At 38.7% G+C, this 22,649-nt stretch overlaps 1 protein-coding gene across 3 annotated transcripts in view; it reads right to left on the reverse strand.

The window, feature by feature from the left end:
* Positions 1–1,818: 1,818 nt before the first annotated feature.
* LOC126175343 (RNA exonuclease 5) overlaps positions 1,819–22,649 on the reverse strand; it is a 41,795-nt gene continuing 20,964 nt past the window's right edge. For 2 of the 3 annotated variants that reach the window (XM_049922065.1, XM_049922064.1), the window contains exons 3-12: positions 16,093–16,224; positions 14,669–14,857; positions 13,215–13,363; positions 12,230–12,456; positions 11,922–12,132; positions 9,947–10,088; positions 7,645–7,839; positions 6,300–6,489; positions 4,331–4,507; positions 1,819–2,348 (exon numbers count right to left, since the gene is read on the reverse strand). In XM_049922065.1, the coding sequence (XP_049778022.1) occupies positions 1,966–2,348; positions 4,331–4,507; positions 6,300–6,489; positions 7,645–7,839; positions 9,947–10,088; positions 11,922–12,132; positions 12,230–12,456; positions 13,215–13,363; positions 14,669–14,857; positions 16,093–16,224 (1,995 nt within the window). In that variant the 3' untranslated portion in view covers positions 1,819–1,965. Of the gene's footprint in view, positions 2,349–4,330; positions 4,508–6,299; positions 6,490–7,644; positions 7,840–9,946; positions 10,089–11,921; positions 12,133–12,229; positions 12,457–13,214; positions 13,364–14,668; positions 14,858–16,088; positions 16,225–22,649 lie in introns of those variants that run through there. The other variant, XM_049922067.1, reaches the window with a different exon arrangement.

Genomic DNA, 22,649 nt, shown 5'->3' on the forward strand with positions numbered 1-22,649 from the left:
CATGCTATAGTGTTTCTGCAGCATAAGTACGCGACTTGTCAGTAGCATATCATTAAGTATTAACCACATGTTAACTTTTAATTATGGCTACAAGTTCTCATTACCACTTACCTGCAGCTAAAGAAAAACTTTAAAAATTCGAAGAAGCTGAGAACATTGGAAACTGTGCAGCAGGAAGAAAGCCAAATGTGAGCAAGGGTTGTATTCGCGACTGGCAAATAAACAAAATGTGACTTCAAGAAACAAATGATAATCGCTGGGGATTTCATGGCCAAAAAGTGTAGCATCTGGACTTCAAAAAATGCTCTGTGACACAGTCGGTGAGAAGCGACAATACAGAAGTGTGGCGACAAGTTGAATATGCCTTCCCAAACCGTTGGCTTTAGCCAAAGAACTAGCCATCACTTTTTTCGAAGCTAGCTGGGACTGGCTACCAAGACTTTTCAGTTGACATGGATTATGCTTCTGGAGGAAACTACAATTGCTTAATGGCTTACGGGCACTCACGGGGAAAAAGTAGTGAATTTTAATTGCTATAGAATTTGCAGCGTGAACTTTCCTATACATTATAGTTAACTGGTAATGGATCAAATACCAGTCTATTTTGAGATGCCACTCAATAACACCATGAAAAGAAAAGGGGACTCCAGAGTCATGATATGAACTGGCGGCAATGAGGAGCAAAGGTTTACAGTGATGATGGAACTGAATATAGATGAAAGCTACCCCCTTATGTGATATTTAAATGGAAAAACAAATCCAAAAATATCAGTTCAATCCATATTGGCAACAGCGAATCTAAAAGGGTGGATGGACCATGATGTGGGGGTTGACTGGGTGACGCATGTTTGGCAATGTTGCCCTGATGTGTTGTTATATTTATGTAACATGGTTGTCCTGGACAGCTTCCAGGAACTGAGGAAGTCTGAGACAAGTTGCACAGAGAGGAAACACCGACTTGGTCGTTACCCCGAACATCCGTCATGCAACCACTAATGTGTGTGTAAATTAGCCAGTCAAAGCTGCACTTGAACAGCGATACACATAATGGATGGCCGAAGAGAACAACAAGTTCACACTGAATGGAAAAATCAAGCGGCCAGATTTGTCCTACATTTGTGAGTGGCACTCCATTCTGTTCCCACTGTCAGAAAAGTCCTTTAGAAAATGTGGTATCACAAATTCACTGGACGAAATAAAGGTAGACACTCTACGGGAAGATGGTAACAAAATGATTCCTCCACTAGTGATGAAGTGGTTATGAACAGAGTCATTATGTTAGAATAATTTTTTGTAAATAACACACAAAGTCAATTTTTTTTCCTCACTTAAAATTAGGGTGCCTGGATTATTTGATGGTGCAGATTATTCAGGTATAAACGCCATTAGCCAATATGCAGTTATTTAGCCATGGCTGTTAAACATCGGGATAATTCACATGGAATAATATTCATCTAGTTGACACTCTTTGAAATATTAAGTATTTTGAAATCTTAGATTCATAAAGCTGAATAAAATTAAATTATGATTCTAGATTAAACACACAGAATTCCTTTTTTAAGATAAAAATGCTTTACCCTGAGAATGTTAGATTTTCCACAAAAGACTGCCATCTTTATTGTCTAAATAGACTTTCACATAGCCATACATGTTTTATAGCAACCCTTGCTATCTTGACAATATCCTCTGTTATAGGAATGTCATGTTCATTTCAGAGCTCCTTATCCTTAGACCGACATCAGGATTCATATTAGACTGAACTGAATCAAAAACAATGAATGAAGGACAGAATTCTATGGAATAAAACCACACAACAGGTTAACAGAGAAACTTGTGTATTTGTGGACTTATACACCAAGAACAATAACAAGCTGGTTGGCTGGTCGGTCGATTGATCTTACATAGGTTTCTCACTTAACTGACTTTTTTTCTCCTTTACAGTTTCCACACAATGAACAAGAAGGTTTAACATGTTTTAATTCTTGTGAAAGGGTTCTTTAGCGAGATAAAGCACGCACCATTTGGACCACTGCTTTTGCCACTGAACAACACAACTGATAATCCATTAACTGCAACATGTTCAAACAAACGTCTACACCATTTATTGAGACGTTTACACGAGCTATCAATCTCATCATCTGTATTCGCAATTTCTACATGTGCAAGAGTAAAGAAGTTCTCCAGCATAATTTCACAAGTTCGTCGAACAACATCCTTCGCTGAGTTCTGCACCTCACATTTAAGCTGTTTAGTACAAGCATCTTCATTGCCTATATTTGATTTCAAAAGTGAGTCAGATATATAATTCGAGTACTTCTGAATTATTTCACCACAGCCGATAATTGATGCTGAAAAGAGAAGAGGAATACCTTTTATCTGACTATCAGTAAATAAGAATAGGTGATTATTATTAAAAATAGTAACACTGCTACTACTACTACATACAAATTCTTTCAAAATACTTTATAATTGCATTTTATGAAGGAATATCTATTTTAAATTCAAATACACACCTCATTTCCTATAGGATGTCTTTCTCACAGCATCACAAATTTTTGTTTAATTCAAATAAGAACTGGTTTTGAAGTACTTGTAAAACATTATCAATACTGCCACAATAAACAAATGTGAATCATGGTTAACTGATCATCCACAAAAAAGAATGCAGAAACCAGCTACCTTAAAAATATGTGAAAAAGTACTTAACAATGTAACACAAGAGTCTCCAAGCTAATGCCATATTTGTCTCACTGCAAGATAAAATTCAAGATGATCAGCCCTCCAATCACAATTCTAAACACATTTTGTCAAATTATTGTGTGACCAGATTTCCACACATGTTGATAGATCAACTGGTCAAATGGCAAAGCCCTGTATGGGAAAACTTCAGAATGATGTTGCACTTCCATTGTTGGAAAGAGGAACTCCACAGCCAAGTTGCTCTATGAATATAACCTCTCTCTCTCCCCCCCCCCCCCCCTTAGTGGGGAGGGGTACATGTTATGCCGTGGTGTCTTCCACACAGGAAGCTTAAGTTGCTGCTTCATCGATGATCTCATTTTCATGAATTTCCACTAGATCTGGTATGCAGCAGTCTGCCATTCCTTCCCTATCTATGTAGGGGGAAAAAGGAATTCACAGTGTATTTCTTTAACGACACTGCAATTAGGGAACTTTTGAACATGTATCACATATGCTCCGATGACTTCAGTATAATAATGAAAATTTATTTTGGAAGTTATCTTGAGGGCATATTCAGGAAGTCTGACAAAATTTTTAGCCTATTTAAAAACATCAATCTACACTGCAGCACAACTGTTGTACACAGTAAAAGCAACAAAACATGTAGGTTGGGATACAGTTCTGTTTACACTTCAACAGATTCAACATAATTCTGAACTTTTTTAATCTCATCGTGCTTTCAGCTGTTCAAGGTTTTATTTTAGGATTGCAGTTTGGGCACTAAGCCATTCCCAAGAATAATTTTTTGAAATCTACATTTACATTAGGCAGAAATCTATAATAATTCTGAATCTAACATTTTGTTCTTTCCCTCTATGAATCACCAAACCCAGAACTTTATTCACAAATGGGCAACAATGAGCTAGGACCAGCACAGAAGCTCTCAGTTTTTGAAAGAGAAAGAAAAATATCCACCAGAATTTTTCTGAAATGTACCCAGCAAGTATTTCACAGATGTTTTTTTAAATTTATGATTGACGTTGAAATCTATTATTCAATTACAGATTGTTGACACAGACCACAACGAGCCACTAATAATTATTTTTGACAGATTGAAATGTCCCTCATCAATCTTTATTTTAAAACTCAAGAGAGTTGTGCAATATGTTGACTAACAACAGAAAATTATTACCCCATGAAAATGGATTCTGAAGACCTGATTAGTGGTTTGGTTGGTGTACTCCACAAGCTGGAGTTTGATGTGCAATAAAAGGTATAAAGTGCACCAGTATTCTTTTCCCATTCTTATTCAATTTTCCACTGGAATGGCAGGCAGAAATATTTTTGGCATGCCACCACATAAGTTTAAATTTATAATTTTGCAGCCATTGTTGTATAAGCTGTAGGCAGAACACTAATTCTTGAAATACATGCTACTAGAATTGAAGAGAGTAAGGCTCTCAATTAAGCACTATGTCTTTCCTGCAGCATCTCCCAGCAGAATTAGTTGAGCATACTTTGTGAAACTCATGCACTGATTGTGAATGGATCACTATTCCTCATCCGATTTTGGATTTTGCTTTGAAAGTGAAAGTATCTTCTTCACAAAATGTGGAATTACAATGAAGCAACAACAATAATATTTTACCTGTTTTGTCTACACGAGTTACATGGCTGAACAGACTGGCAGCATATTGATTGGATGCATGATGGCTAATATTAACGCCTAATTCTTGTGCCTGTGAGTTTGTGGAAGAGCTATTTTCTTGTCGCTGGCTCTCAGCTCTTAAGCATCCAGCATGTATGACGTCGCCAAATTCTATACCTAACAACAGATACCACATCAAACTTTTATCAAAGGGAGATAGAATTTTTTTAAAATGTTAAGGTACATTGACCTCACTAATAACAACACTGTTGTTTCAAAGGTGATAGCAAGCCTTCATAATTTGAGGCAAAATGCACTAAAAATTTCAGTCACAATGTACACCGATCAGCCGCAACATTATGACCACTGACCTACTATCAATATAAAACCATTCAGGTGATAGCAGCGTCACCCGGTGAGCGATGACTGCTAGTCAGATGCATGCACAGTGCATGTAGAGAGAGAGAGTGTGTGTGTGTGTGTGTGTGTGTGTGTGTGTGTGTGTGTGTGCCCCTGTGTGTGTGTGTGTGTGTGTGTGTGTGTGTGTGTGTGTGTGTGTGGTGGCGCGTGCATTGTCCTTAGCATAAGTTAGTTTAAGTAATGTCCAAGTCTAGGGGCCGATGACCTTGGCAGTTTAGTCCCTTAGGAATTCACACACATTTGAACACCCCCCTCCCCCCTTTTTATTGGCCCAGTCTCCGCATAAGCATTTCAGAAACAGCATGACTTGTCAGGTATTTGAGGAGTGCTGTGGTGAGTGTCTTGAACATGTGGTGACACCAAGGTGAAACCACATCCAGACATTGTGGGATCAGTTGGCCACACCTCATTACAGATGTCAGACATCGTAGGCCGGGAATATTGGTAAAACAGGAAGGTGGCGAACTGTGGCGGAACTAACATCCAACTTTAATTCTGAGCAGAATACAAGTGTGTGTGAAAACACAGTGCATTGAACACACCTAATAATGGGCCTTCACAGCCGACGATGCATGCACATGCCAACATTGGCATCTATGACTGAAATGGCCAGCTGGTCACTGGCAGTGGACGTTGGTGCAGTGGCAGAGCACTGCAGGGTCTTACGAATCCCAATACCTTCTTCACCATGCTGATGGGAGGGTGCAAATCTGTAATCTTCAGGGGAACAGCTCCTCGACATCTGTACTGCGGGACGAAGACAAGCTGGCAGCACCTCCATTCTGCTCTGGGGAACATTCAAGAGGGCATCCATGGGTCCAGTGGAGTTTATGCAATGCTTAATGATGACCAAAGTGTATCATACACTGGTTGCAGACCACAAACATCCCTTCATGATGATCATGTTTCCAGACAGCAGTTGCATTTTCCAATGTGCCATGTCAGAAGGCCAGGAGAGTGAGGGACTGGTTCCAGGAACACAGTGGTGAGTTACAATTTATGTGGTGGCCACCTCAACTCACCAAATCTGAACCCAATCAAACACATCTGGGATGTGATTGAACATGGCGCTGTCTCATGGTCCTCCTTCCCGGAATTTATGGGAATTAGGCAGTGTGTGTGTGTGTGTGTGTGTGATGCTAACTCCCTCCAGTGACCTACGAAGGCCTCATTGTTTTCATGCCATGATGCACTGCCACTTTTATCCGTGCCAAAGTTGGACATACTGGCTATGGGTAGATGGTCATAATGTTCTGGCTGCTCAGTGTATCAATGTGGTTAACTAAATACACATATACCAATTATTGTTATTTCTATGCATGACATAAACAGCTGAATGATTGAGGAGTATACATTAGATGGGTCCATAATAATGTAGGCTTCTTAATATTCATACACTGAATTGAATATTATGATACCTGTGGGTGAGTGGCTGAGTGTACAAAAGTGGGGAAATGAAAAACAAAGAGTAATGTCTATAAACTGTTAAAAGTAGCAATTAAATTCATACAACACTGTATTTCAACACTGAATTGAAATATAAACAAACCTTGCGCCAATTTTAGTTGTGTAAGTTTCATACATGCTTGGCTGTCTTCTATAGAAGAATGTCCTTGACTGTTAATCTGTATTTCCTCTCCCAGAAACCTCTCAGATAGATGTTGGAGTTTGCTTTTTCGGGATCTAGTACCCGTGAGGTTAAAAATTACACTGGTATCAATTATATATGGATGAAGCATCTGAAATGATAGGTGGTGAATTAATGTACAACCTTTTTTTCCCTTACAAGGAATATAAAATTAATTGACCTTTTCCAAATTTGCCTGATAAGTGCTTTCCAGGTTCTCAATAGCCCAATGAGAATGGGCACCTATTCCTTGACATGCATAGAGTGTTTACTAGATACTAGAATCCAACCCATGAATGATGGTAGTTTGCACTAGTCAAGACAAGGACAAGGACTGCATTGTTCTGTTTCCAAGTGACAGTGGTGGTATGTGCATAAACAATCTTAGTGCCTGATGGAAGTTGTGTGTGTCCCGCAAATTATGTCTCTTTCTTGCCTGTGCAGAATTTGTCATTCACCACCACCATCAGCCATAACAATTGCAGCCAGAGGAATAAAAATTCACTAAATAACTCGCTATGGTTACATATAATGCACGCATTGCATATAAAATCCACAGCAGAGCACTCAGATACTACTGAATGATCAATGACTGTTGTAGAAAGTGTCATGTGGTACGCAGAACAAGCGTAAACTCTACCATTATTATTCATGACTCCAACTATAGCAGAGTAAACCATGCAGTGTCAAAGGGCTATGACTGTGCAGGTACCCTCCTCCAATGGACTGGGTACCACATGGAAGATTGACCAGAACTGGGTGTCAGGATAATATAACCTTCAGGTACCCAAGTACCACACAGAGTCCTTCCCTGCGTAATCCACACTTTCGAGAATTTGAGGAAGAATGAGTAAAACCTGGGGAGTGTCCAAAATAAAAAGATAGGAAGTAATGTAAGGGGATCACGAGAATAAGTCAAGTTAAAAACCTATGTGAAAACCAGGACAATGAGCAAAAATCAAGTGATAGTGGGAAGGAGGAGGCAGGGAAGTAAAAATGAAGAAGAAGAAGAAGAAGAAGAAGAAAAAGGACAGGAATTGCCATACAGTAAAGGAGTACTGCAATTGCTCAGTACCCATGCACGCCATGTGCATACTCATTAAAGTGTTGTGGGCCTGCGGTCGATTAAATTTTCCTTTCAACACAAATAACTCCCCAAATATTCTATACTATTTTCGTAAACAGACTGGTTTTTCTTATGACAATGGAATAAGAGATTTCACCATCAGTGACTGAATGAACTTATTATAAACTAACATTTACTTACCTTAAGAGCATGGAGGTCATTGTTAAGAGACTGTCCAACCAAAATGGCATCTGGAGGAATCAGTTGCCTCAGTTTTTCTTGAACATCTGCTAGACGTACAGTCACATTTGAAAGTGTCTTTTTTGATACACCAGAATATCTTGTTAAATAATTTGTTATGTGATTATAAGGCTTCACATAAGTATCATACAACACCTGTTTATAAAGGTTCAATGTTATATATTATAGACAGCTTCAACAGTACTATTATGTACACAAAATGAGAAATGGTTGATTTACATTTGTTGAAAAACAAATCCAAATTACTGGACATGTTCACTGATGAAGACAAATCTTTGTCACAAAATGTGAATCAAAAAATTAGATTGACATTTCCATAACAACTGCAGATAGCTGCATGTAAAACAGGGCAATTTGTGGTCACAGCTGTGAAAAACAACACTGTCACATAGTACATGCAAAACTAGTTCTATTAACTGTCGTTAACATGATATGGATTCTAATGTGCTAGTACAGCTAGATATGAAGAGGATGGAAAAGATGCAAAAGCGCGTCTGGACAGACAGTATGTAAGAAATGCCCACAAAGGGAAAGGGTCTGGGTTTTACCTCCAGTCTGGAGATAGTTTTAATCTGTATGACTTATCTCCTAATAAATAAAAGATTAATTTTGAAAATTTATGATCAACACTGGGCACTGAAAAGCAGAGAGGCTGCCTATATAACTTATTCACATTTTTACCATACAGTAGTCTTAAAACATTTAATAATGAACATTTACGATATTTTTCTGAATAATGAACATATACCATATTTTTCTCAGAATGATTTTAAAAGTTGTTGATTGTGAAATCTAACATGTCTGGCTCCTCGAATTACCTCATCAGCACATCCTGGCACCTGTGATAGATGCCTGCTGGCCACTGCGCAATTTATCTGCAACATCCATTTCTCCATTATCAAACTACTTCACACAACACTGTACATTGCTAATGCCTGTTAAAGTGTCCTTATATACTTCCTTAATTCATGAGGTTCAAACAGCTTTAAAATCATGGGTCTTCTGAAGCAAAAACCTGACATTTTCCAAACTGGTTTTGATGCCTAGTTCAACAACAGCACAAATGTGCACAATGCATGGTGATTATGATGAATAATAGTGTTGTGTAGAGGACAGTTCAGGCTATGATCTGTACGAGTTCTGATGTGTTATGTTCATTATTAAATTTTTTATGACACAGGAGGCGTTACTTTTTGATCCATTTACATTATAACAAAATTTGATTCGCTGTATTTCAGCTATCAGCTATGTGAATGAAATCTGTTAATAATTTTATCTTTTAACAGGAAGTTCCTGAATGTAAAACATTGATGATTCAACAAACAAAAGCCTATTACCAAAAATGTTGAATTCTAGGCATGTGATGCCCATGCTCTTTTGAACAACATAAAACAGTGTCTGGAAACTATCTTATACTAGCTCTAACTTTTTATGTATTATTAGCAATATAAGTTGTTGACAGAAAAACTCAGCAAGCTATATACTATTCATACAATCTGCACTGTAACAAATGGATGTTAATACCAGCAATATTGCATTGTAAATATTAAAAAATAAACTTATACTAATAATAGACATTTGATCATATTCATAAATGTTTTAATCAAGCGAACTTGAAAAGTGCTATATCAATATAAATAAAAAACTTGGCATAAAGAAACAGAAAAGTAGATGCTGCATGCATCATTTGTGCATTTTCACTTTCAACACTGCTGACTGCTCACATCCCAAAAAATTCCTATTTTTTAAAATAATATGGTGAGAAATGAAGCAAAACACAAAGGTCCCAAAGAGTTTAAAATGGTTGCACTATATACACTTTTTGATGCCTTTGGAATGTTGCTGATAATGTCAGTTCCAGTTAGGTGCTTGCTGACTTTTTTTATCAACAATTTACACTGCGAACAGTGCACATAAAAAGGTTTAGCTAGTATAAGGTAGGTTCTGAACATTTCATTTCATGACACATTTGAAAGAGTGAGTTTTGCATTCCGCGAGTCCAAACCTCCAGATAATAAGCTTTTGTTTGTTAAGGCATCAACAACAACACACTGAAACATCACATAGTATAAAATGCACTTTTATGTCTCTTGCTCCCAGACTAAATAATGAACTACAGGAACACCTTAACAGAATGTTCTATAAATATTTTGTAGTCTCATAAATATAAATACTGGACCGTATTACACTGAAAAGTGTAGAGATATATGTTTGAAAATCTTTTCCATCGCAATGTACTCACCTTTAACTCTTCGTCCACAAGTGATATCCTTGTTAGTTCCATCCCTTCATTTGTTTGGCACATTTCACAGTCTAATGCATACATTGGTGATAAAGGGGTTACTTCCTGGTACACGTCTTTTGTATACACATAGTCTAAATATCTGCACAACACAGAAATATGACTGAGTAGACAAAAATTATAGTATGAAGCAAACTGGTTTAAGTCACTTGTTTTGTTAAAACATTCTTATTAAATATGGATAAGTAAGAAGAAAATGTCTCATGCATTCCATCTACATATACTTCCTCCTCCTGAAAAACACAAACTTGTGTGCGTGGATTATGCTTGCTTGTTTGAATGAATGGTGTGTGTTTCTCTTTCTTTTTCTGAGGAAGGCTGCGACCAAACGTTTATGTTTAAGTGTCTTTAATTGTGCCTGTCGGCAACTTAGCATGTCCTCTTTATGGTAAGTAGCAATCTGTTTTTTCCTACATTGTTGATATTCCAAACTACTAACAGTTCATCATGTTTCATTTTAAATTAATCTTTTGATTTGGTCACTCATAGGTAAGTAGTCAGTACATCACATTTATGAGACAAGTAACGTCTAAATATATGACATAAAATAAAAGAGTTATGTGTGTGTGTGTGTGTGTGTGTGTGTGTGTGTGTGTGTGTGTGTGTGTGAGAGAGAGAGAGAGAGAGAGAGGGGGGGGGGGGGGGGGGAGGAGGGCCGTGGCAGAGAGAATATGTGGTTATGAAGGATCCAGAACAGGACACGAGATGCAGTGGAAGAAATGGAAAGTGTCTCAGGTGTGAACAAGACCAGGACAGGCTTAGGGTGCAAAGCAACTGTTCACTAGGTTCAATAGAAGAGCACTTGTTACTAATGTGTGTGATTGTTAGCCACACAATTTAAAATGGATGTATGTAAATAATATCAGACCTTAGAATCCATTTAAAGTAATCTTAAGACTATGATCGATCGGTTTGACATTGGTCTTACCATGTACTGGACCCGTAACAGGTTGAACCAACAGAAGAGAAAGAGAAGATCCAAGAAAGGGTGGTGCATTTCACCACCAATTCATTTGATCAGCACGAGTGTGTTGTGGAAATGTTCCAGTGGCATATGCTACAAGAAAGGCATTGTACATCAAGGAGAGTTTATTGTTTCATAAGTTCCAAGAGTGTACATTCCTAGAAGAGTCAATTATCAAATTGCTCCTACATATATCTCTCAAAAATTCCAAGAAAGACTGGAGCACATACAGAAGTATATTAACAGTCATTTTGCCCACACAGCTCTGGTACCTCTATCACACAAAAATATGGCTTTATAAGTGAAGATATACAGTGGGGAGTTTGCATGGCACACACCTAAAGTGAGACATATGACTAGTTTTATAAGGTGGCATTGCAGATGCAATTTGTTCTATAGAAGGGCGTAGCTCCACATTATGGCAACAGACTGCAGTATGGCTGGGATGGGGGCGGGGATTTTCTAACAAATTTATGGCCATTAGTGGCAAGAACATGCATTTCTCAATGAATGTTGATTATGAAATATGTTGTATGTCATGGACTAATCTATTGGTAAATGTCTTGCTGTTCATAGCTAGTGCAAGCTTTCCATTCCACATCATACTGGTTAGAACACAGGAAGAGACTGTCTCACTGAAATAAAGATCAATAATGATGAAATAACTCAGATGGCCAAGAATGAGGGGCGGAAACTGTTATTCTTCAATGAAGGAACCATTATGACATTTGATGACAGTGGTTTAAAGGTACTACGAAAACCCAAATAAATACAACTTGAGGATCTGATGCATTGTAGCATCGACCAGGTTAATATTTTATACTGTCTCAAATATTTAATATCCAGTTATCTCTATAGAATACATTTTTTAAAAAATTCTATCTATCTTTAGTCTTATAATGAAGTCGTTTGGCACTTATGCCAGTTTTCTTCCTGCCATTTGATTCTCACCTGTTGCCATTCTCCCCCTTTATACATAAAGGGTATCCATTTTCAAGGAGTTGTGAAACAGATAGCAGAAGATGTGTACGTGGAAATTTGTCAGCTGGATGGAGGTGTTCCTGAGATTCTTTACTTGCTTCAGGAACAACAATAGGAAAGAAAGCTCTCATTACTTTATACACTTTACCACTACTAACAGCAGATTCCATGCTACCATATTCTGAAATATAAAAAGCAATTTTCCATTAGTTATAATAACTAAAGCTGCCATAAACAACTCTAATATTGTAACAAAAAAATTAGAATTTTTTACCTACTTGCAGCAAGGGAGCTTTTCTGGACACCTGTAAGTGGTACAGCTGCAATATCCTGTACAAGACAGCTTCTGTAGGCAGCAGGTGTAACAACTTCCACCTTTATTGGATACAAACTGGCCAAATCAGAGAGTTTGTCTTCATTTTTAACGAAATCATTCACTGAAAAGCCATCAACCACCAGCAATACTACATGACTCAAACGGTTGTATTTTTCCAGATGACACCACCTGTACTTGTGAGAATTAAGTTCTTTTCAATTAATCTTGCTACACCAGCAAAAGAAGTAGTAGTAGTAGTAGTAGTAGTAGTAGTAGTACTACAAATGGAGGACAAAACACTATCTATAAAACTTCAATGAAAGATATCTAAGTATGGAGGGACATTTGAATTTAGGGAAGATGCCAAGAAACATATTACGAGATAATTTTTCTTTTATGATCATCATCTCACATTATTCAGAAGCAGTTTCAATAAGTCATCCTGCATCTACTATTGCTGTAGAACTTATCATATTGGAAAGTGGAGAAAATGGTATGTACAAAAATGTGGAATCTTCTATCTAGTAAGACACAAACCCTCACTACCTTAACAATTTAACCATCATCATCTTTATCATCCTTAAAATCTTTTAATATTACATGAAACAGTGACAGGAAATACATTTAGGAAGTTTCAACTAAGAGGGTTCAGAGTCCATGAAAGCAAAGAATTATGCAAAATATTATGAATAACCACATTGAAGTTACTTTCATATATTTTTGGAAAACATAAGAAGCTTATACTATCTTATCAGAGCATTATAAATGCTACGAGTAGATTGCCTGTTTATATCCACTGATCCCCATATCAAGCAGGGTCTAAACAAGTTCAATATATTACACAGAAAATGTAAGAGTTTGAGATTATAGCAAAGACAATGAATAACGTAATAGACAAATGTTTAAGTTGATTTTTATGCTTATAGCAATATCAAGTTAACTTTTACCTTGATGGCCAATATGGAGAGTGATGTCCAAGTGCTGAATACAAAAGTAAATGCTGTACATCACTGAGAAATATGGGAGTACGATCCTGCTCTGAGGTTTTAAGAGAAGATTTTTCACCAGCATCTTTCAATCTGAACTTTGGAGTGCGCTGAAAAAAAAAATTTAAAAAAGTCAATGAACAATCTCCTTCATTGACAAAGAAAGTAACTTAACACCCCTCGAAGATTATACTTTTGTGCAAGGCACAGTTGTCTACACCCACACCCACACACCCCCAAGAAACAAATGTCAAAGTGTCATCAGTTTTATCTGATGACTTGAATGCGAAATATTAATTGTGTTTTGAATCTGATACCCCTTCACCATGCTACTCAGAATTACAAGGTTTCATTTGGAACTGGATGGTTAAAACTAAAATAGAAATTTGTTTACATCCAGGTTTAAGAGCAGACTACCAGTTACCATCAACCAGAATTCAACTTATTCCATTGGAAAACTTAAGAGCACACAAAAAAGTAACATTCTGGCTGTAACCTTGGTACAATAAGTGTAAACTGTACTTTGACCACATATTTCTCACAAAATAGGTGGTTCACTAAAATGTTGACTTTGTCAATTCATTTTATTTTGAATAATTTTTGAAGATATTACATTTGTGAGCAACTGTGTATATTTTGTAACAGTGACACAAAAGTTGACAGTGGAACTGCTAACTCTAAGATCATTAATAATTTCTTATGACCTGTTAACAGTTGACACTATTTGTTTAATAAATGAGGATTGTTATACATCCTAAACATAGGATAAGAATGACATTTGGTGTTAAAAATTACAGTAAGACCATAACACAAACAATTTCTTTCAAGAGTGAAATATGCAGTAATGGATTCTATTTTACAAAAATGAATATCAGCAAATGAACAGTAACTGTAAAGACTGGTCAACAAAAACAATTTCATACTTACAGGTTGTGATCTTGCAACATTTTGAATTTTATAGATATTACAATTTTAGTGTGACAATTGAGATGAAATAATTTATGGGGCACCCTGTTCCACAGTTGGTGAATTTCATTAATAAACTAAACAAAATTAATACAAAACTAGTATGGGAGAACATTAAATATGGCAATGCCTCAGGGTATGGTACTTCATCCATTTTTCTTAGTAATGAAAGTAACCGACCAAAGGAAAGTGTTTGCTAATGACAGAAGATTGAGCAAGAATCTGAAACCAAACAGTCTTTGCAGAAACACTTATGCTCAGTCAGGCAGGAAGGGAGACTTCATATGTGCATATGAAAATAACATTGAATAACCTGTTATGTACATTTCATGGAGGAAGATTATATTTTTATTTCTTGTTAAAATAAATGGAAGTCTTTCCAAACGGTCAATATAATTATTACTGTAATGTAAAGGGATTAAATTTTCAATGCTTCACAATAAACTTACATTTATTAGTCTTTTTCTCTCTTTAAGCTCCTCCTTGAGTTTTTTGAATTCTTCACCAGTCAGAAATTTCTCTCCTGTCCTTGATAGTCTGTGAGAACTATCAGACATGCTATCATTAATCCCTTCTTTCCTCTGATTGGAGGGTTCTGAATTACTGGCTTCTGCTGCTAAATTCTCAATGTCTTTTACCTGCAAAAAGTAAACTTTGTTTCATTGTATCCTAGTACTCTGAAAATAACGACAATGAGATGAAAACAACTTAAATTGGAATATTTATTACACTATAAACTTGCCAGCTATCAAGACAAAACACATAATATTGTTTAATAGCAAATTTAATAGCTTAACCTACATACTGCTAATGATCTACATGCTAACAGCACAAATATGTAACATGTTATGTCTAGAATCAATTCCTATGTGATTTAATCTTCCAATTTCCTTTTACAGTTATTTACATAAATTATGAAGACTCGTGTAATCTGAAAACAGTAGAAAAATAACTGGTTGCCCACTATGATTTTGTGGAAAATTGAAATTACAATCTTACACTAGGAACTAGTAATAACACGCAATCTGCTTATACGAATAAGTTATATCTACTAACCAAACAACTGCTACAAAAAGGATTAGTGTTTCCTCAATCCCCACGCAGATTTAAACCAGTGATAAATGTGCTGTCAAGTTTTACTGGTTTCCATGTTGCTGTTCAATTACATACCACAGTTTCACAAGGATTTAATAAATGAAACAATTTTTACCATGAAGAAATTAAACTATACCTAAAATATATAAGGCCTGGTTAATCGTGATTAAATTTTGGAGTATCCTCTGAAACCAGCTACAACTTCTTAGCCACAACCTACCCAGCAGGGAGGCACTGCTCAATGTCAATGTGACAAGCCCCCCCCCCCCCTCCTCCTCTCTTGCACACACACACACACACACACACACACACACACACACACACACACAACATAGACGCCAAACACAAGAAGTCTCACAGTTAGCACGTGACTACCAGGTCTTGCTTTGGTGCAGCTGCTTGTCTTCTGAAACCCATGCTACAGTGGACTGAGTCATTATTGTGAATTGTTAAATTGCTAAACTGAGTCCACTTGGTTGAAAACTGTATTTGGGTTGATGCACTTTTAATTTGTGAAAATTATCAACATAATGAGCACTACACCACCCAATCACCTCCCAAATAAATTTCAACAAAACTCTGATGGCAAGCTGTAATATATGTATATATACACACATATAGACAAACAAAGTCTAAAAGTCATGAATTAAAATATCAGACTTTCTGTAATGTAGATATTACAGCCTTAAGCTACAGCAAAGCAGACCTAACACACAAAACTTTTTCAGCAACTAAAAAATTTTGAGACTAAAATAGTCACAAAAATAAACTCACTCACTGTTTTGGACTGTTCCTCTGTAACTTCTACTTTTAACCTTTTGCTGCTTTTTATTTGGCCTGTTTCCTGCCATTCTGAAAAAGAATCCTCTATAGCATCAGCTTCCCTTTTCCGTTGTTTTAAAGCTCCTGCCTGAAAATAAGATATCTCCAGTTACAAAGAAAACTTATAACTGAGATACTGAACAACAAAATCAAGAAAATTAAAATATGAAAACTGGGAACCAATTTCTCGTGTGATGCATGGAGGGAGAATGAGCATGATGTTTGGTGGATTGGGAGCTATTTGGAAGTATTTTGAAGAATTCTTAACTAAAGTTCCAGTCAACTGATTATTGGTTTCTATTTGGGAAATTAAACATAGGTAAAAGTCTTTGTAATTGTAAAATTTACTTTTATGCAAGACTTCATTGAACATTGTCGAAAGAGGGGGAGCAGGATTCTCAATACATGGCACATTATGAGTTAATGCAGTTTCCAAAATGAATTCTCACTCTGCAGTGGGGTGTGTGCTGATAAACTCTAGCAAACTCAAAACTGTGCCACACCAGGACTTGAACCCAAGACATTTACCTTTAAAGGGAAAGTGCCCTATCGCCTACCATCCAAACTTCTCAGAAGTTCTCCCACATACTTCGTGGGACTAACACTATTGCAAAAATGGAAGTTACAAATCCGCATACACACTGCTGCAGAGCGAGAATTCATTCTCACAACCACCCCTCAAGCTGTGGCTAAAACCATATCCCCTCACTATCCTTTTTCCTTTACAAATACAATAATACGACATTGTTACTGGGAGGCATCAAGATTCAATTACACATACACTTAAATGAGTTTTCTTTTGCATGGAAGCTCAACTGTGTGGATGCTCAATAGAAGTAACAGGGCATGGTACTTTGCTTTTATTGGGAACACTAAATAAGATGTGTGAGCTCACACCCTTTGATGTCATGAGCACTGCTGTTTTTTTAATGGTTTTACGGTGCAAAACTGCTATGGCCATTAGCGCCCAGTCTGTGACTTAGGAAAAAAACAAAACTGGAAACCAGCAGCAATGGGAGTGAAACTCAAAGTGGGGAAACTAAAAACAGAAGGAAAGCTTAAAAATCCATTATAGAAGGAGGGTTTTTTGTCCCTAAAAAGAGCTTCAAATGACTGACGTCATCTCACTGGCACTAATAAACTCGAGAAAGCGATTGGCTGAGCGCATGTCATCAGCTAAAATGGAAGATATATCAGGCGATAGCTGTAGATGGGTGCGTAACGGAGTAAAATAGGGGCACTCAAGTAAAAGGTGTCTCACCGTCCACAGCCGAGAGCAATAGGGACAAAGTGGGGGAGGATCGCCACTTAAAAGATGTCGATGGCTATAAAGACAGTGCCCTATCCGGAGTCTAGTTAAAAATATCTCCTCCCGACGACGAGTTCAGGAAGAAGAGGTCCAAGCACAGGGAAGAGCTTTCACGTCCTGCAATTTATTATTGGGAAGTGTCGACCAATGTGCGTGCCATAAAAATGCAACACGATGACATAAAACACTCCGTAGATTGGCAAAGGGAATCGTGCGAATAGCAGGCTGAAGAAGAGAGACTGCAGCCTTGGCCGCTATATCGGCCGCCTCATTTCCACAGATACCAACATGTTCTGGGATCCAGAGGAACGCCACAGGGACTCCCCCCCCCCAAGTGGAGGTGGTCCTGAATCCGGTGGACCAGAGGGAGGACAGGGTAGAGAGCTTGGAGACTGAGGAGAGAGCTGAGCTAATCTGACATTTAATATACTGTATCTGCTGATGGTGACGGATGTATTGGACAGCCTAGAGAACAGCATAAAGATCCGCAGTAAAAACCGAACACTGGTTGGGAAGCTGAAATCAATTAGGGGCATCGTCAACAATATAGGCATTCCCAACACCAAACGATGTTTTTGAGCCATCAGTGTAAATAAATGTGGCATCCTTCATTTGTGCACATAGAGCAACAAATGCCCGACGATAAACAAGAGAAGGGGTACCATTCTTGGGAAACTGACAAAGGTCACGGAGCAGGCAGGTCCAGGGCCGGAGCCAAGGCAGTGCTGTACCCCGAAGTTGTCAAGAAAGTTTTAGGAAAGCGGAAGGAAAGAGAATGTGGCAGTTGACAGATGCGGACTCCCGGTGGTAGAAGAAAGGAAGGGTGGCCTGCATACCCTAAATCCAAGGAGGCGTCGAAAAAAAAGTCAAGGGCCAGATTAGCAGGCATGGAAGACAGATGGCTAGCATAACGACTCAGAAGGACAGCTCGCCGATTGGACAGCGGAAGTTCAGCATTCTCAGCATGAAGGCTTTCCACAGGGCTGGTGTAAAAAGCTCCAGACGCTAAACGTAATTCACAGTGGTGGACAGAGTCGAGACGCCGAAGAATAGACAGCCGAGCAGAGGAGTAAACTATGTTTCCATAGTCAAATTTTGAGCGCACTAAGGCACGATAGAGGCAGAGAAGGACCACTCGGTCCGCTCCCCAGAAGGTACCATTCAGGACACGGAGGGTGTTGAGGGATCGCAGACAGTGAGCCAGAAGATAGGAAACGTGGGAGGACCAGCACAGTTTTCTGTCAAACATAAGACCCAAGAATTAAGCGATGTCCTCGAATGGAAGGTTGACAGGGCCTAGATGTAAGGAAGGCAGAAGAAACTCCGTACGATGCCAAAAATTGACACAAGCTCTGGGAGAAAAGCGGAAGCCGGTTTCGATGCTCCAAGAGTGGAGGCGATCGAGACATCCTTGAAGACGTCGTTCAGGAAGGCTGGTCCATTGAGAGCTGAAGTAGATCGCAAAATCGTCCACAAAGAGGGAGCCCGAGACATCAGGAAGGAGACAATCCATAATTGGATTTATGGCAATGGCAAACAGTACACCACTTAGCACGGAGCCCTGGGGTAACCCGTTTTCTTGGGTGAAAGTACGGGAGAAAGCAGTGTCCACCTGCACTTTAAATGTGCGCTCTGCCACAAATTCACGAAGAAAAAGGGGCAGCCGACCTCGAAAGCCCCAAGAGAACAGTGTGCGGAGGATTCCTATCCTCTGACAGGTATCGTATGCTCTCTCCAGATCAAAAAATATTGCTGCTGTTTGGCATTTCCTGAGAAAATAAGATGGTCAACTGCAGAACGATGCTTTCGGAAACCGCATTGGGCAGGTGTTGAATGACTTCGGGACTCCAGCCACCAGGCTAAACGGAAATTCACCATACGCTCCAAAACCTTACATACACTACTCGTGAGAGAAATGGGGCGATAGTTAGAGGGGAGATGTTTCCAGGTTTCGAAACAGGAACAACGATAGCTTCCAGCCATCTTCTGGGAAAAGTACTGTCAGCCCAAATTCGATTATAAAGGCGAAGGAGGTAATGCAGACTATGGTATGATAAATGCAGCAACATTTGGATGTGGATACCATACGGTCCTGGGGCGGAAGAGTGAGAAGAAGAGAGTGCGTGTTGGAGTTCCTGCATGGAGAAAACAGTATTATAGCTTTCGCGATTTTGAGAGGAGAAAGCAAGAGGTTGCACTTCCGCCGCACGTTTCTTCGGGAGAAAGCTGGCAGGTAATTTGAAGAGCTCGAAATCTCAGCGAAGTGTTGACCCAATGAGTTATAAATTGCGACGGGGTCCACTAATGTATCATGTGCGACAGTGAGCCCAGAGACTGGGGAGAAACTAGGCACACCAGATAATCGTCGAATCTGACTCCAAACTTCCGAAGAGGGAGCGAAGGTGGTAAATGAGCTAGTAAAGAAGTCCCAGCTCACCTTCTTGCTATCGCGGATGACGCAACGGCACCGCGCACAGAACTGCTTATAGCGGATACAGTTGGCCAAAGTAGGATGGTGCCGGAAAACGCGAACAGCACGTCCCCGCTCACGTATTGTGTCGTGGCATGCCTCATTCCATCAAGGAAATGGGGGGCACTGGGGCAAATCAGAGGTGTGAGGTATTGAACGTTCCGCAGCTGTAAGAATAACTTCTGTAATATGAGTGACCTCATCATCGACGCTACAAAAGTGACGGTCATCGAATGTCGCTAGAGACCAAAAAAGTGTCCTGTCGGCTTGGGCAAACTTCTAGCATCTCAGGTGCATATATGGCAGTTGTGGCTGCAATCTAAGGACACATGGAAAGTGGACACTCTAGTGGGTATCAGCAAGAGCAAACCATTCGAAGTGCCGAGCTAGCGGAACATTATTGACCGAAAGGTCCAAATGAGAGAAATTTGTCGTGAAGGGCACTGCTGTGTGTGGTGGAAGTTACAATGTCAGAGAACTGGTTAAAGCTGTTTCACATTTTATGGCTGCACTAAAAGTCCAGGACAACTATGCAGACAAACTAAAGACTGCCCTTGTGTGTAACAAGTGCACTCTTCCAAGTAAGATATACATATTGCTGCATTCCACAAGCACCCCACAGTGATGGATCCTTTCAGTGGACAAGAAATCTATGCATCAGAGGGAATTCCCAATCCTGTGGCACGTGAAAAGGTCTGTTTCACGTTTCTAACTGAAAGGAACTACACAACACTTAGATGGTCTGTTTCACAACACATGGCAGCCCTTTGCATTGTGCCAATGTAGGTATTGAGTGGGTATCATTTGCTGACACATCCACCATTTTGTTGCTCCTAATTTCTGTGTGGACTGCTAGGCATAAACTTCGTAAAGAGAAGGTATTTCTAGAAACAAGGTAGCGGATGTCAAAAAGCACACAATTAGACCTGTATTCCTGTGGATTTATTTAAGGGTTCCTCAGTATTTTGTGTGAACACTGAGCAAACAGCTGAACACAGTCACGTGTTCACCTAAAGGCTAAGAACCAGCTGTGGCAATCCTGAAATTGTCAACACATTTGGCAGAGAACGGCCTCTTGGATTGTAGGTCCTGCATGACAACAGTGTGCTGTAATTAGCATATTTTTGTTGAATGTTTATACTGACGTTTAATAAACTGTCACATGCTGAATTAGTAATCAATTTCAAAATGACAGTAGGCCTATGAACTTAATATTAGCACTGTTCCTCCAAATTATCAGCTCATTCAGTTCAATTGTGTATCTGGCTGTACACTAGCAACACTGTCCCTCATCTGTACCATCTGTCAACCACAAAGTTACTTTATTCATGTTACAACACCCCATCAAGTTCAAAGCCATTAGAGATGTAGTATTAAAACAGATTGTCCAAGATGGGGGGAGCTCAGTAATGTCTCAGAGAAACAATTCACATTTGCCTGCTGTAACTACAGAAAAACTACAGGAAACTCAAGTGAGAATGATGAGTCAATTTGAAAGCTGCTGCTGTTCCTGCATGGACTCTTGTATACTGCGCGGTGTTCTACATTGTATGTTGGGTGATGGGGACCAGTTAGGTTTATTCCTCTTCACTCTTCTTCATAGATGAACCTAATTTGAGAGAACAGATGAGAAACTGATACGAAGTTAGTTTAGCAAGATTTATACTTCTGCACCTAAATCACCTGACTTGACTATTCAGTGTTTCTGTGACACACACAGCTTTTGATCGTCGTACTTGTTACTGAGCCTTGTATTCTCTTTTAACACTTCCATGACGTACAGGCAGAAGTGCAGAGTGATACTGGGACCTCGTCTGCAGGGTTTGGCCTACTGTACTCACTTAGTTGCAGAAAACACATCTTGCAAATAGATAGTTTCAGTGTCCCATACTTTCATGAAGAGTTATTTAGGTATGCCACTTGCTCAAATGAGGTGGGAAAAATTGCTGTAACACTGCTGCAATACACAATGAGTGAGATATCTTACTGGCTTCAGCCTTCACAGATAATTTTTAGTTGTAAAAATAATTTATACATGTGAAATAATCAAGATACACTTTATTCAGTTATACACTAGACTGCATCTTTCATAACAAAGATTAATCACTTCTCAGGTCAATAGAACACAGGTATTTACTGGGATAATCCTTTTGGTGATTTTTGTATACATGTGAGGCCTTGCATTAATGCATTTGCAGAAGGTAGTCCAATCTGCTTCAGATGCTCGTTGAAATGACATTATGTTCAGGCATCTGAAACTTACCATAAGACCAAAATGCTGAGAACTTCTCTCACCAGAAATACTACTGCTTCACTAATACACATTCCTCCACACAGCTATGCATATGATGAAATAATATTTGATCAGAAATTACAGGTGCTTAAAAAATCAGTACACAGCTCAGATAAAGTATGATCCATTTTTGCATTTGTTTTGACACTCCAAAGAGTATTTGCTGGATCAGAAGTTAGCAGATGCCAAGTAATCCCTCCCCCACCTCAAGTTGGTGTGGGAGGGGGGGGGGGGGGGAGCATCTGCAAGTATAATGCATGCAATGGCCAACTGACAATTCATATGAGCATTTATGAAATTACATTTGCAAAAAGAGTACAAAAATACTCTTATTAATGACTTATTCTCATATTATAAAGTTTGTTTAGAAAGTAACATCACTTGTTTTACATGTCAATGGAGCATCCACACAGGTGCTATTGACAGCATTGTTTTCATCAA

Source organism: Schistocerca cancellata, chromosome 3 (genome assembly GCF_023864275.1).
Source record: "Schistocerca cancellata isolate TAMUIC-IGC-003103 chromosome 3, iqSchCanc2.1, whole genome shotgun sequence".
Taxonomy (NCBI): Eukaryota; Metazoa; Arthropoda; class Insecta; order Orthoptera; family Acrididae; genus Schistocerca; species Schistocerca cancellata.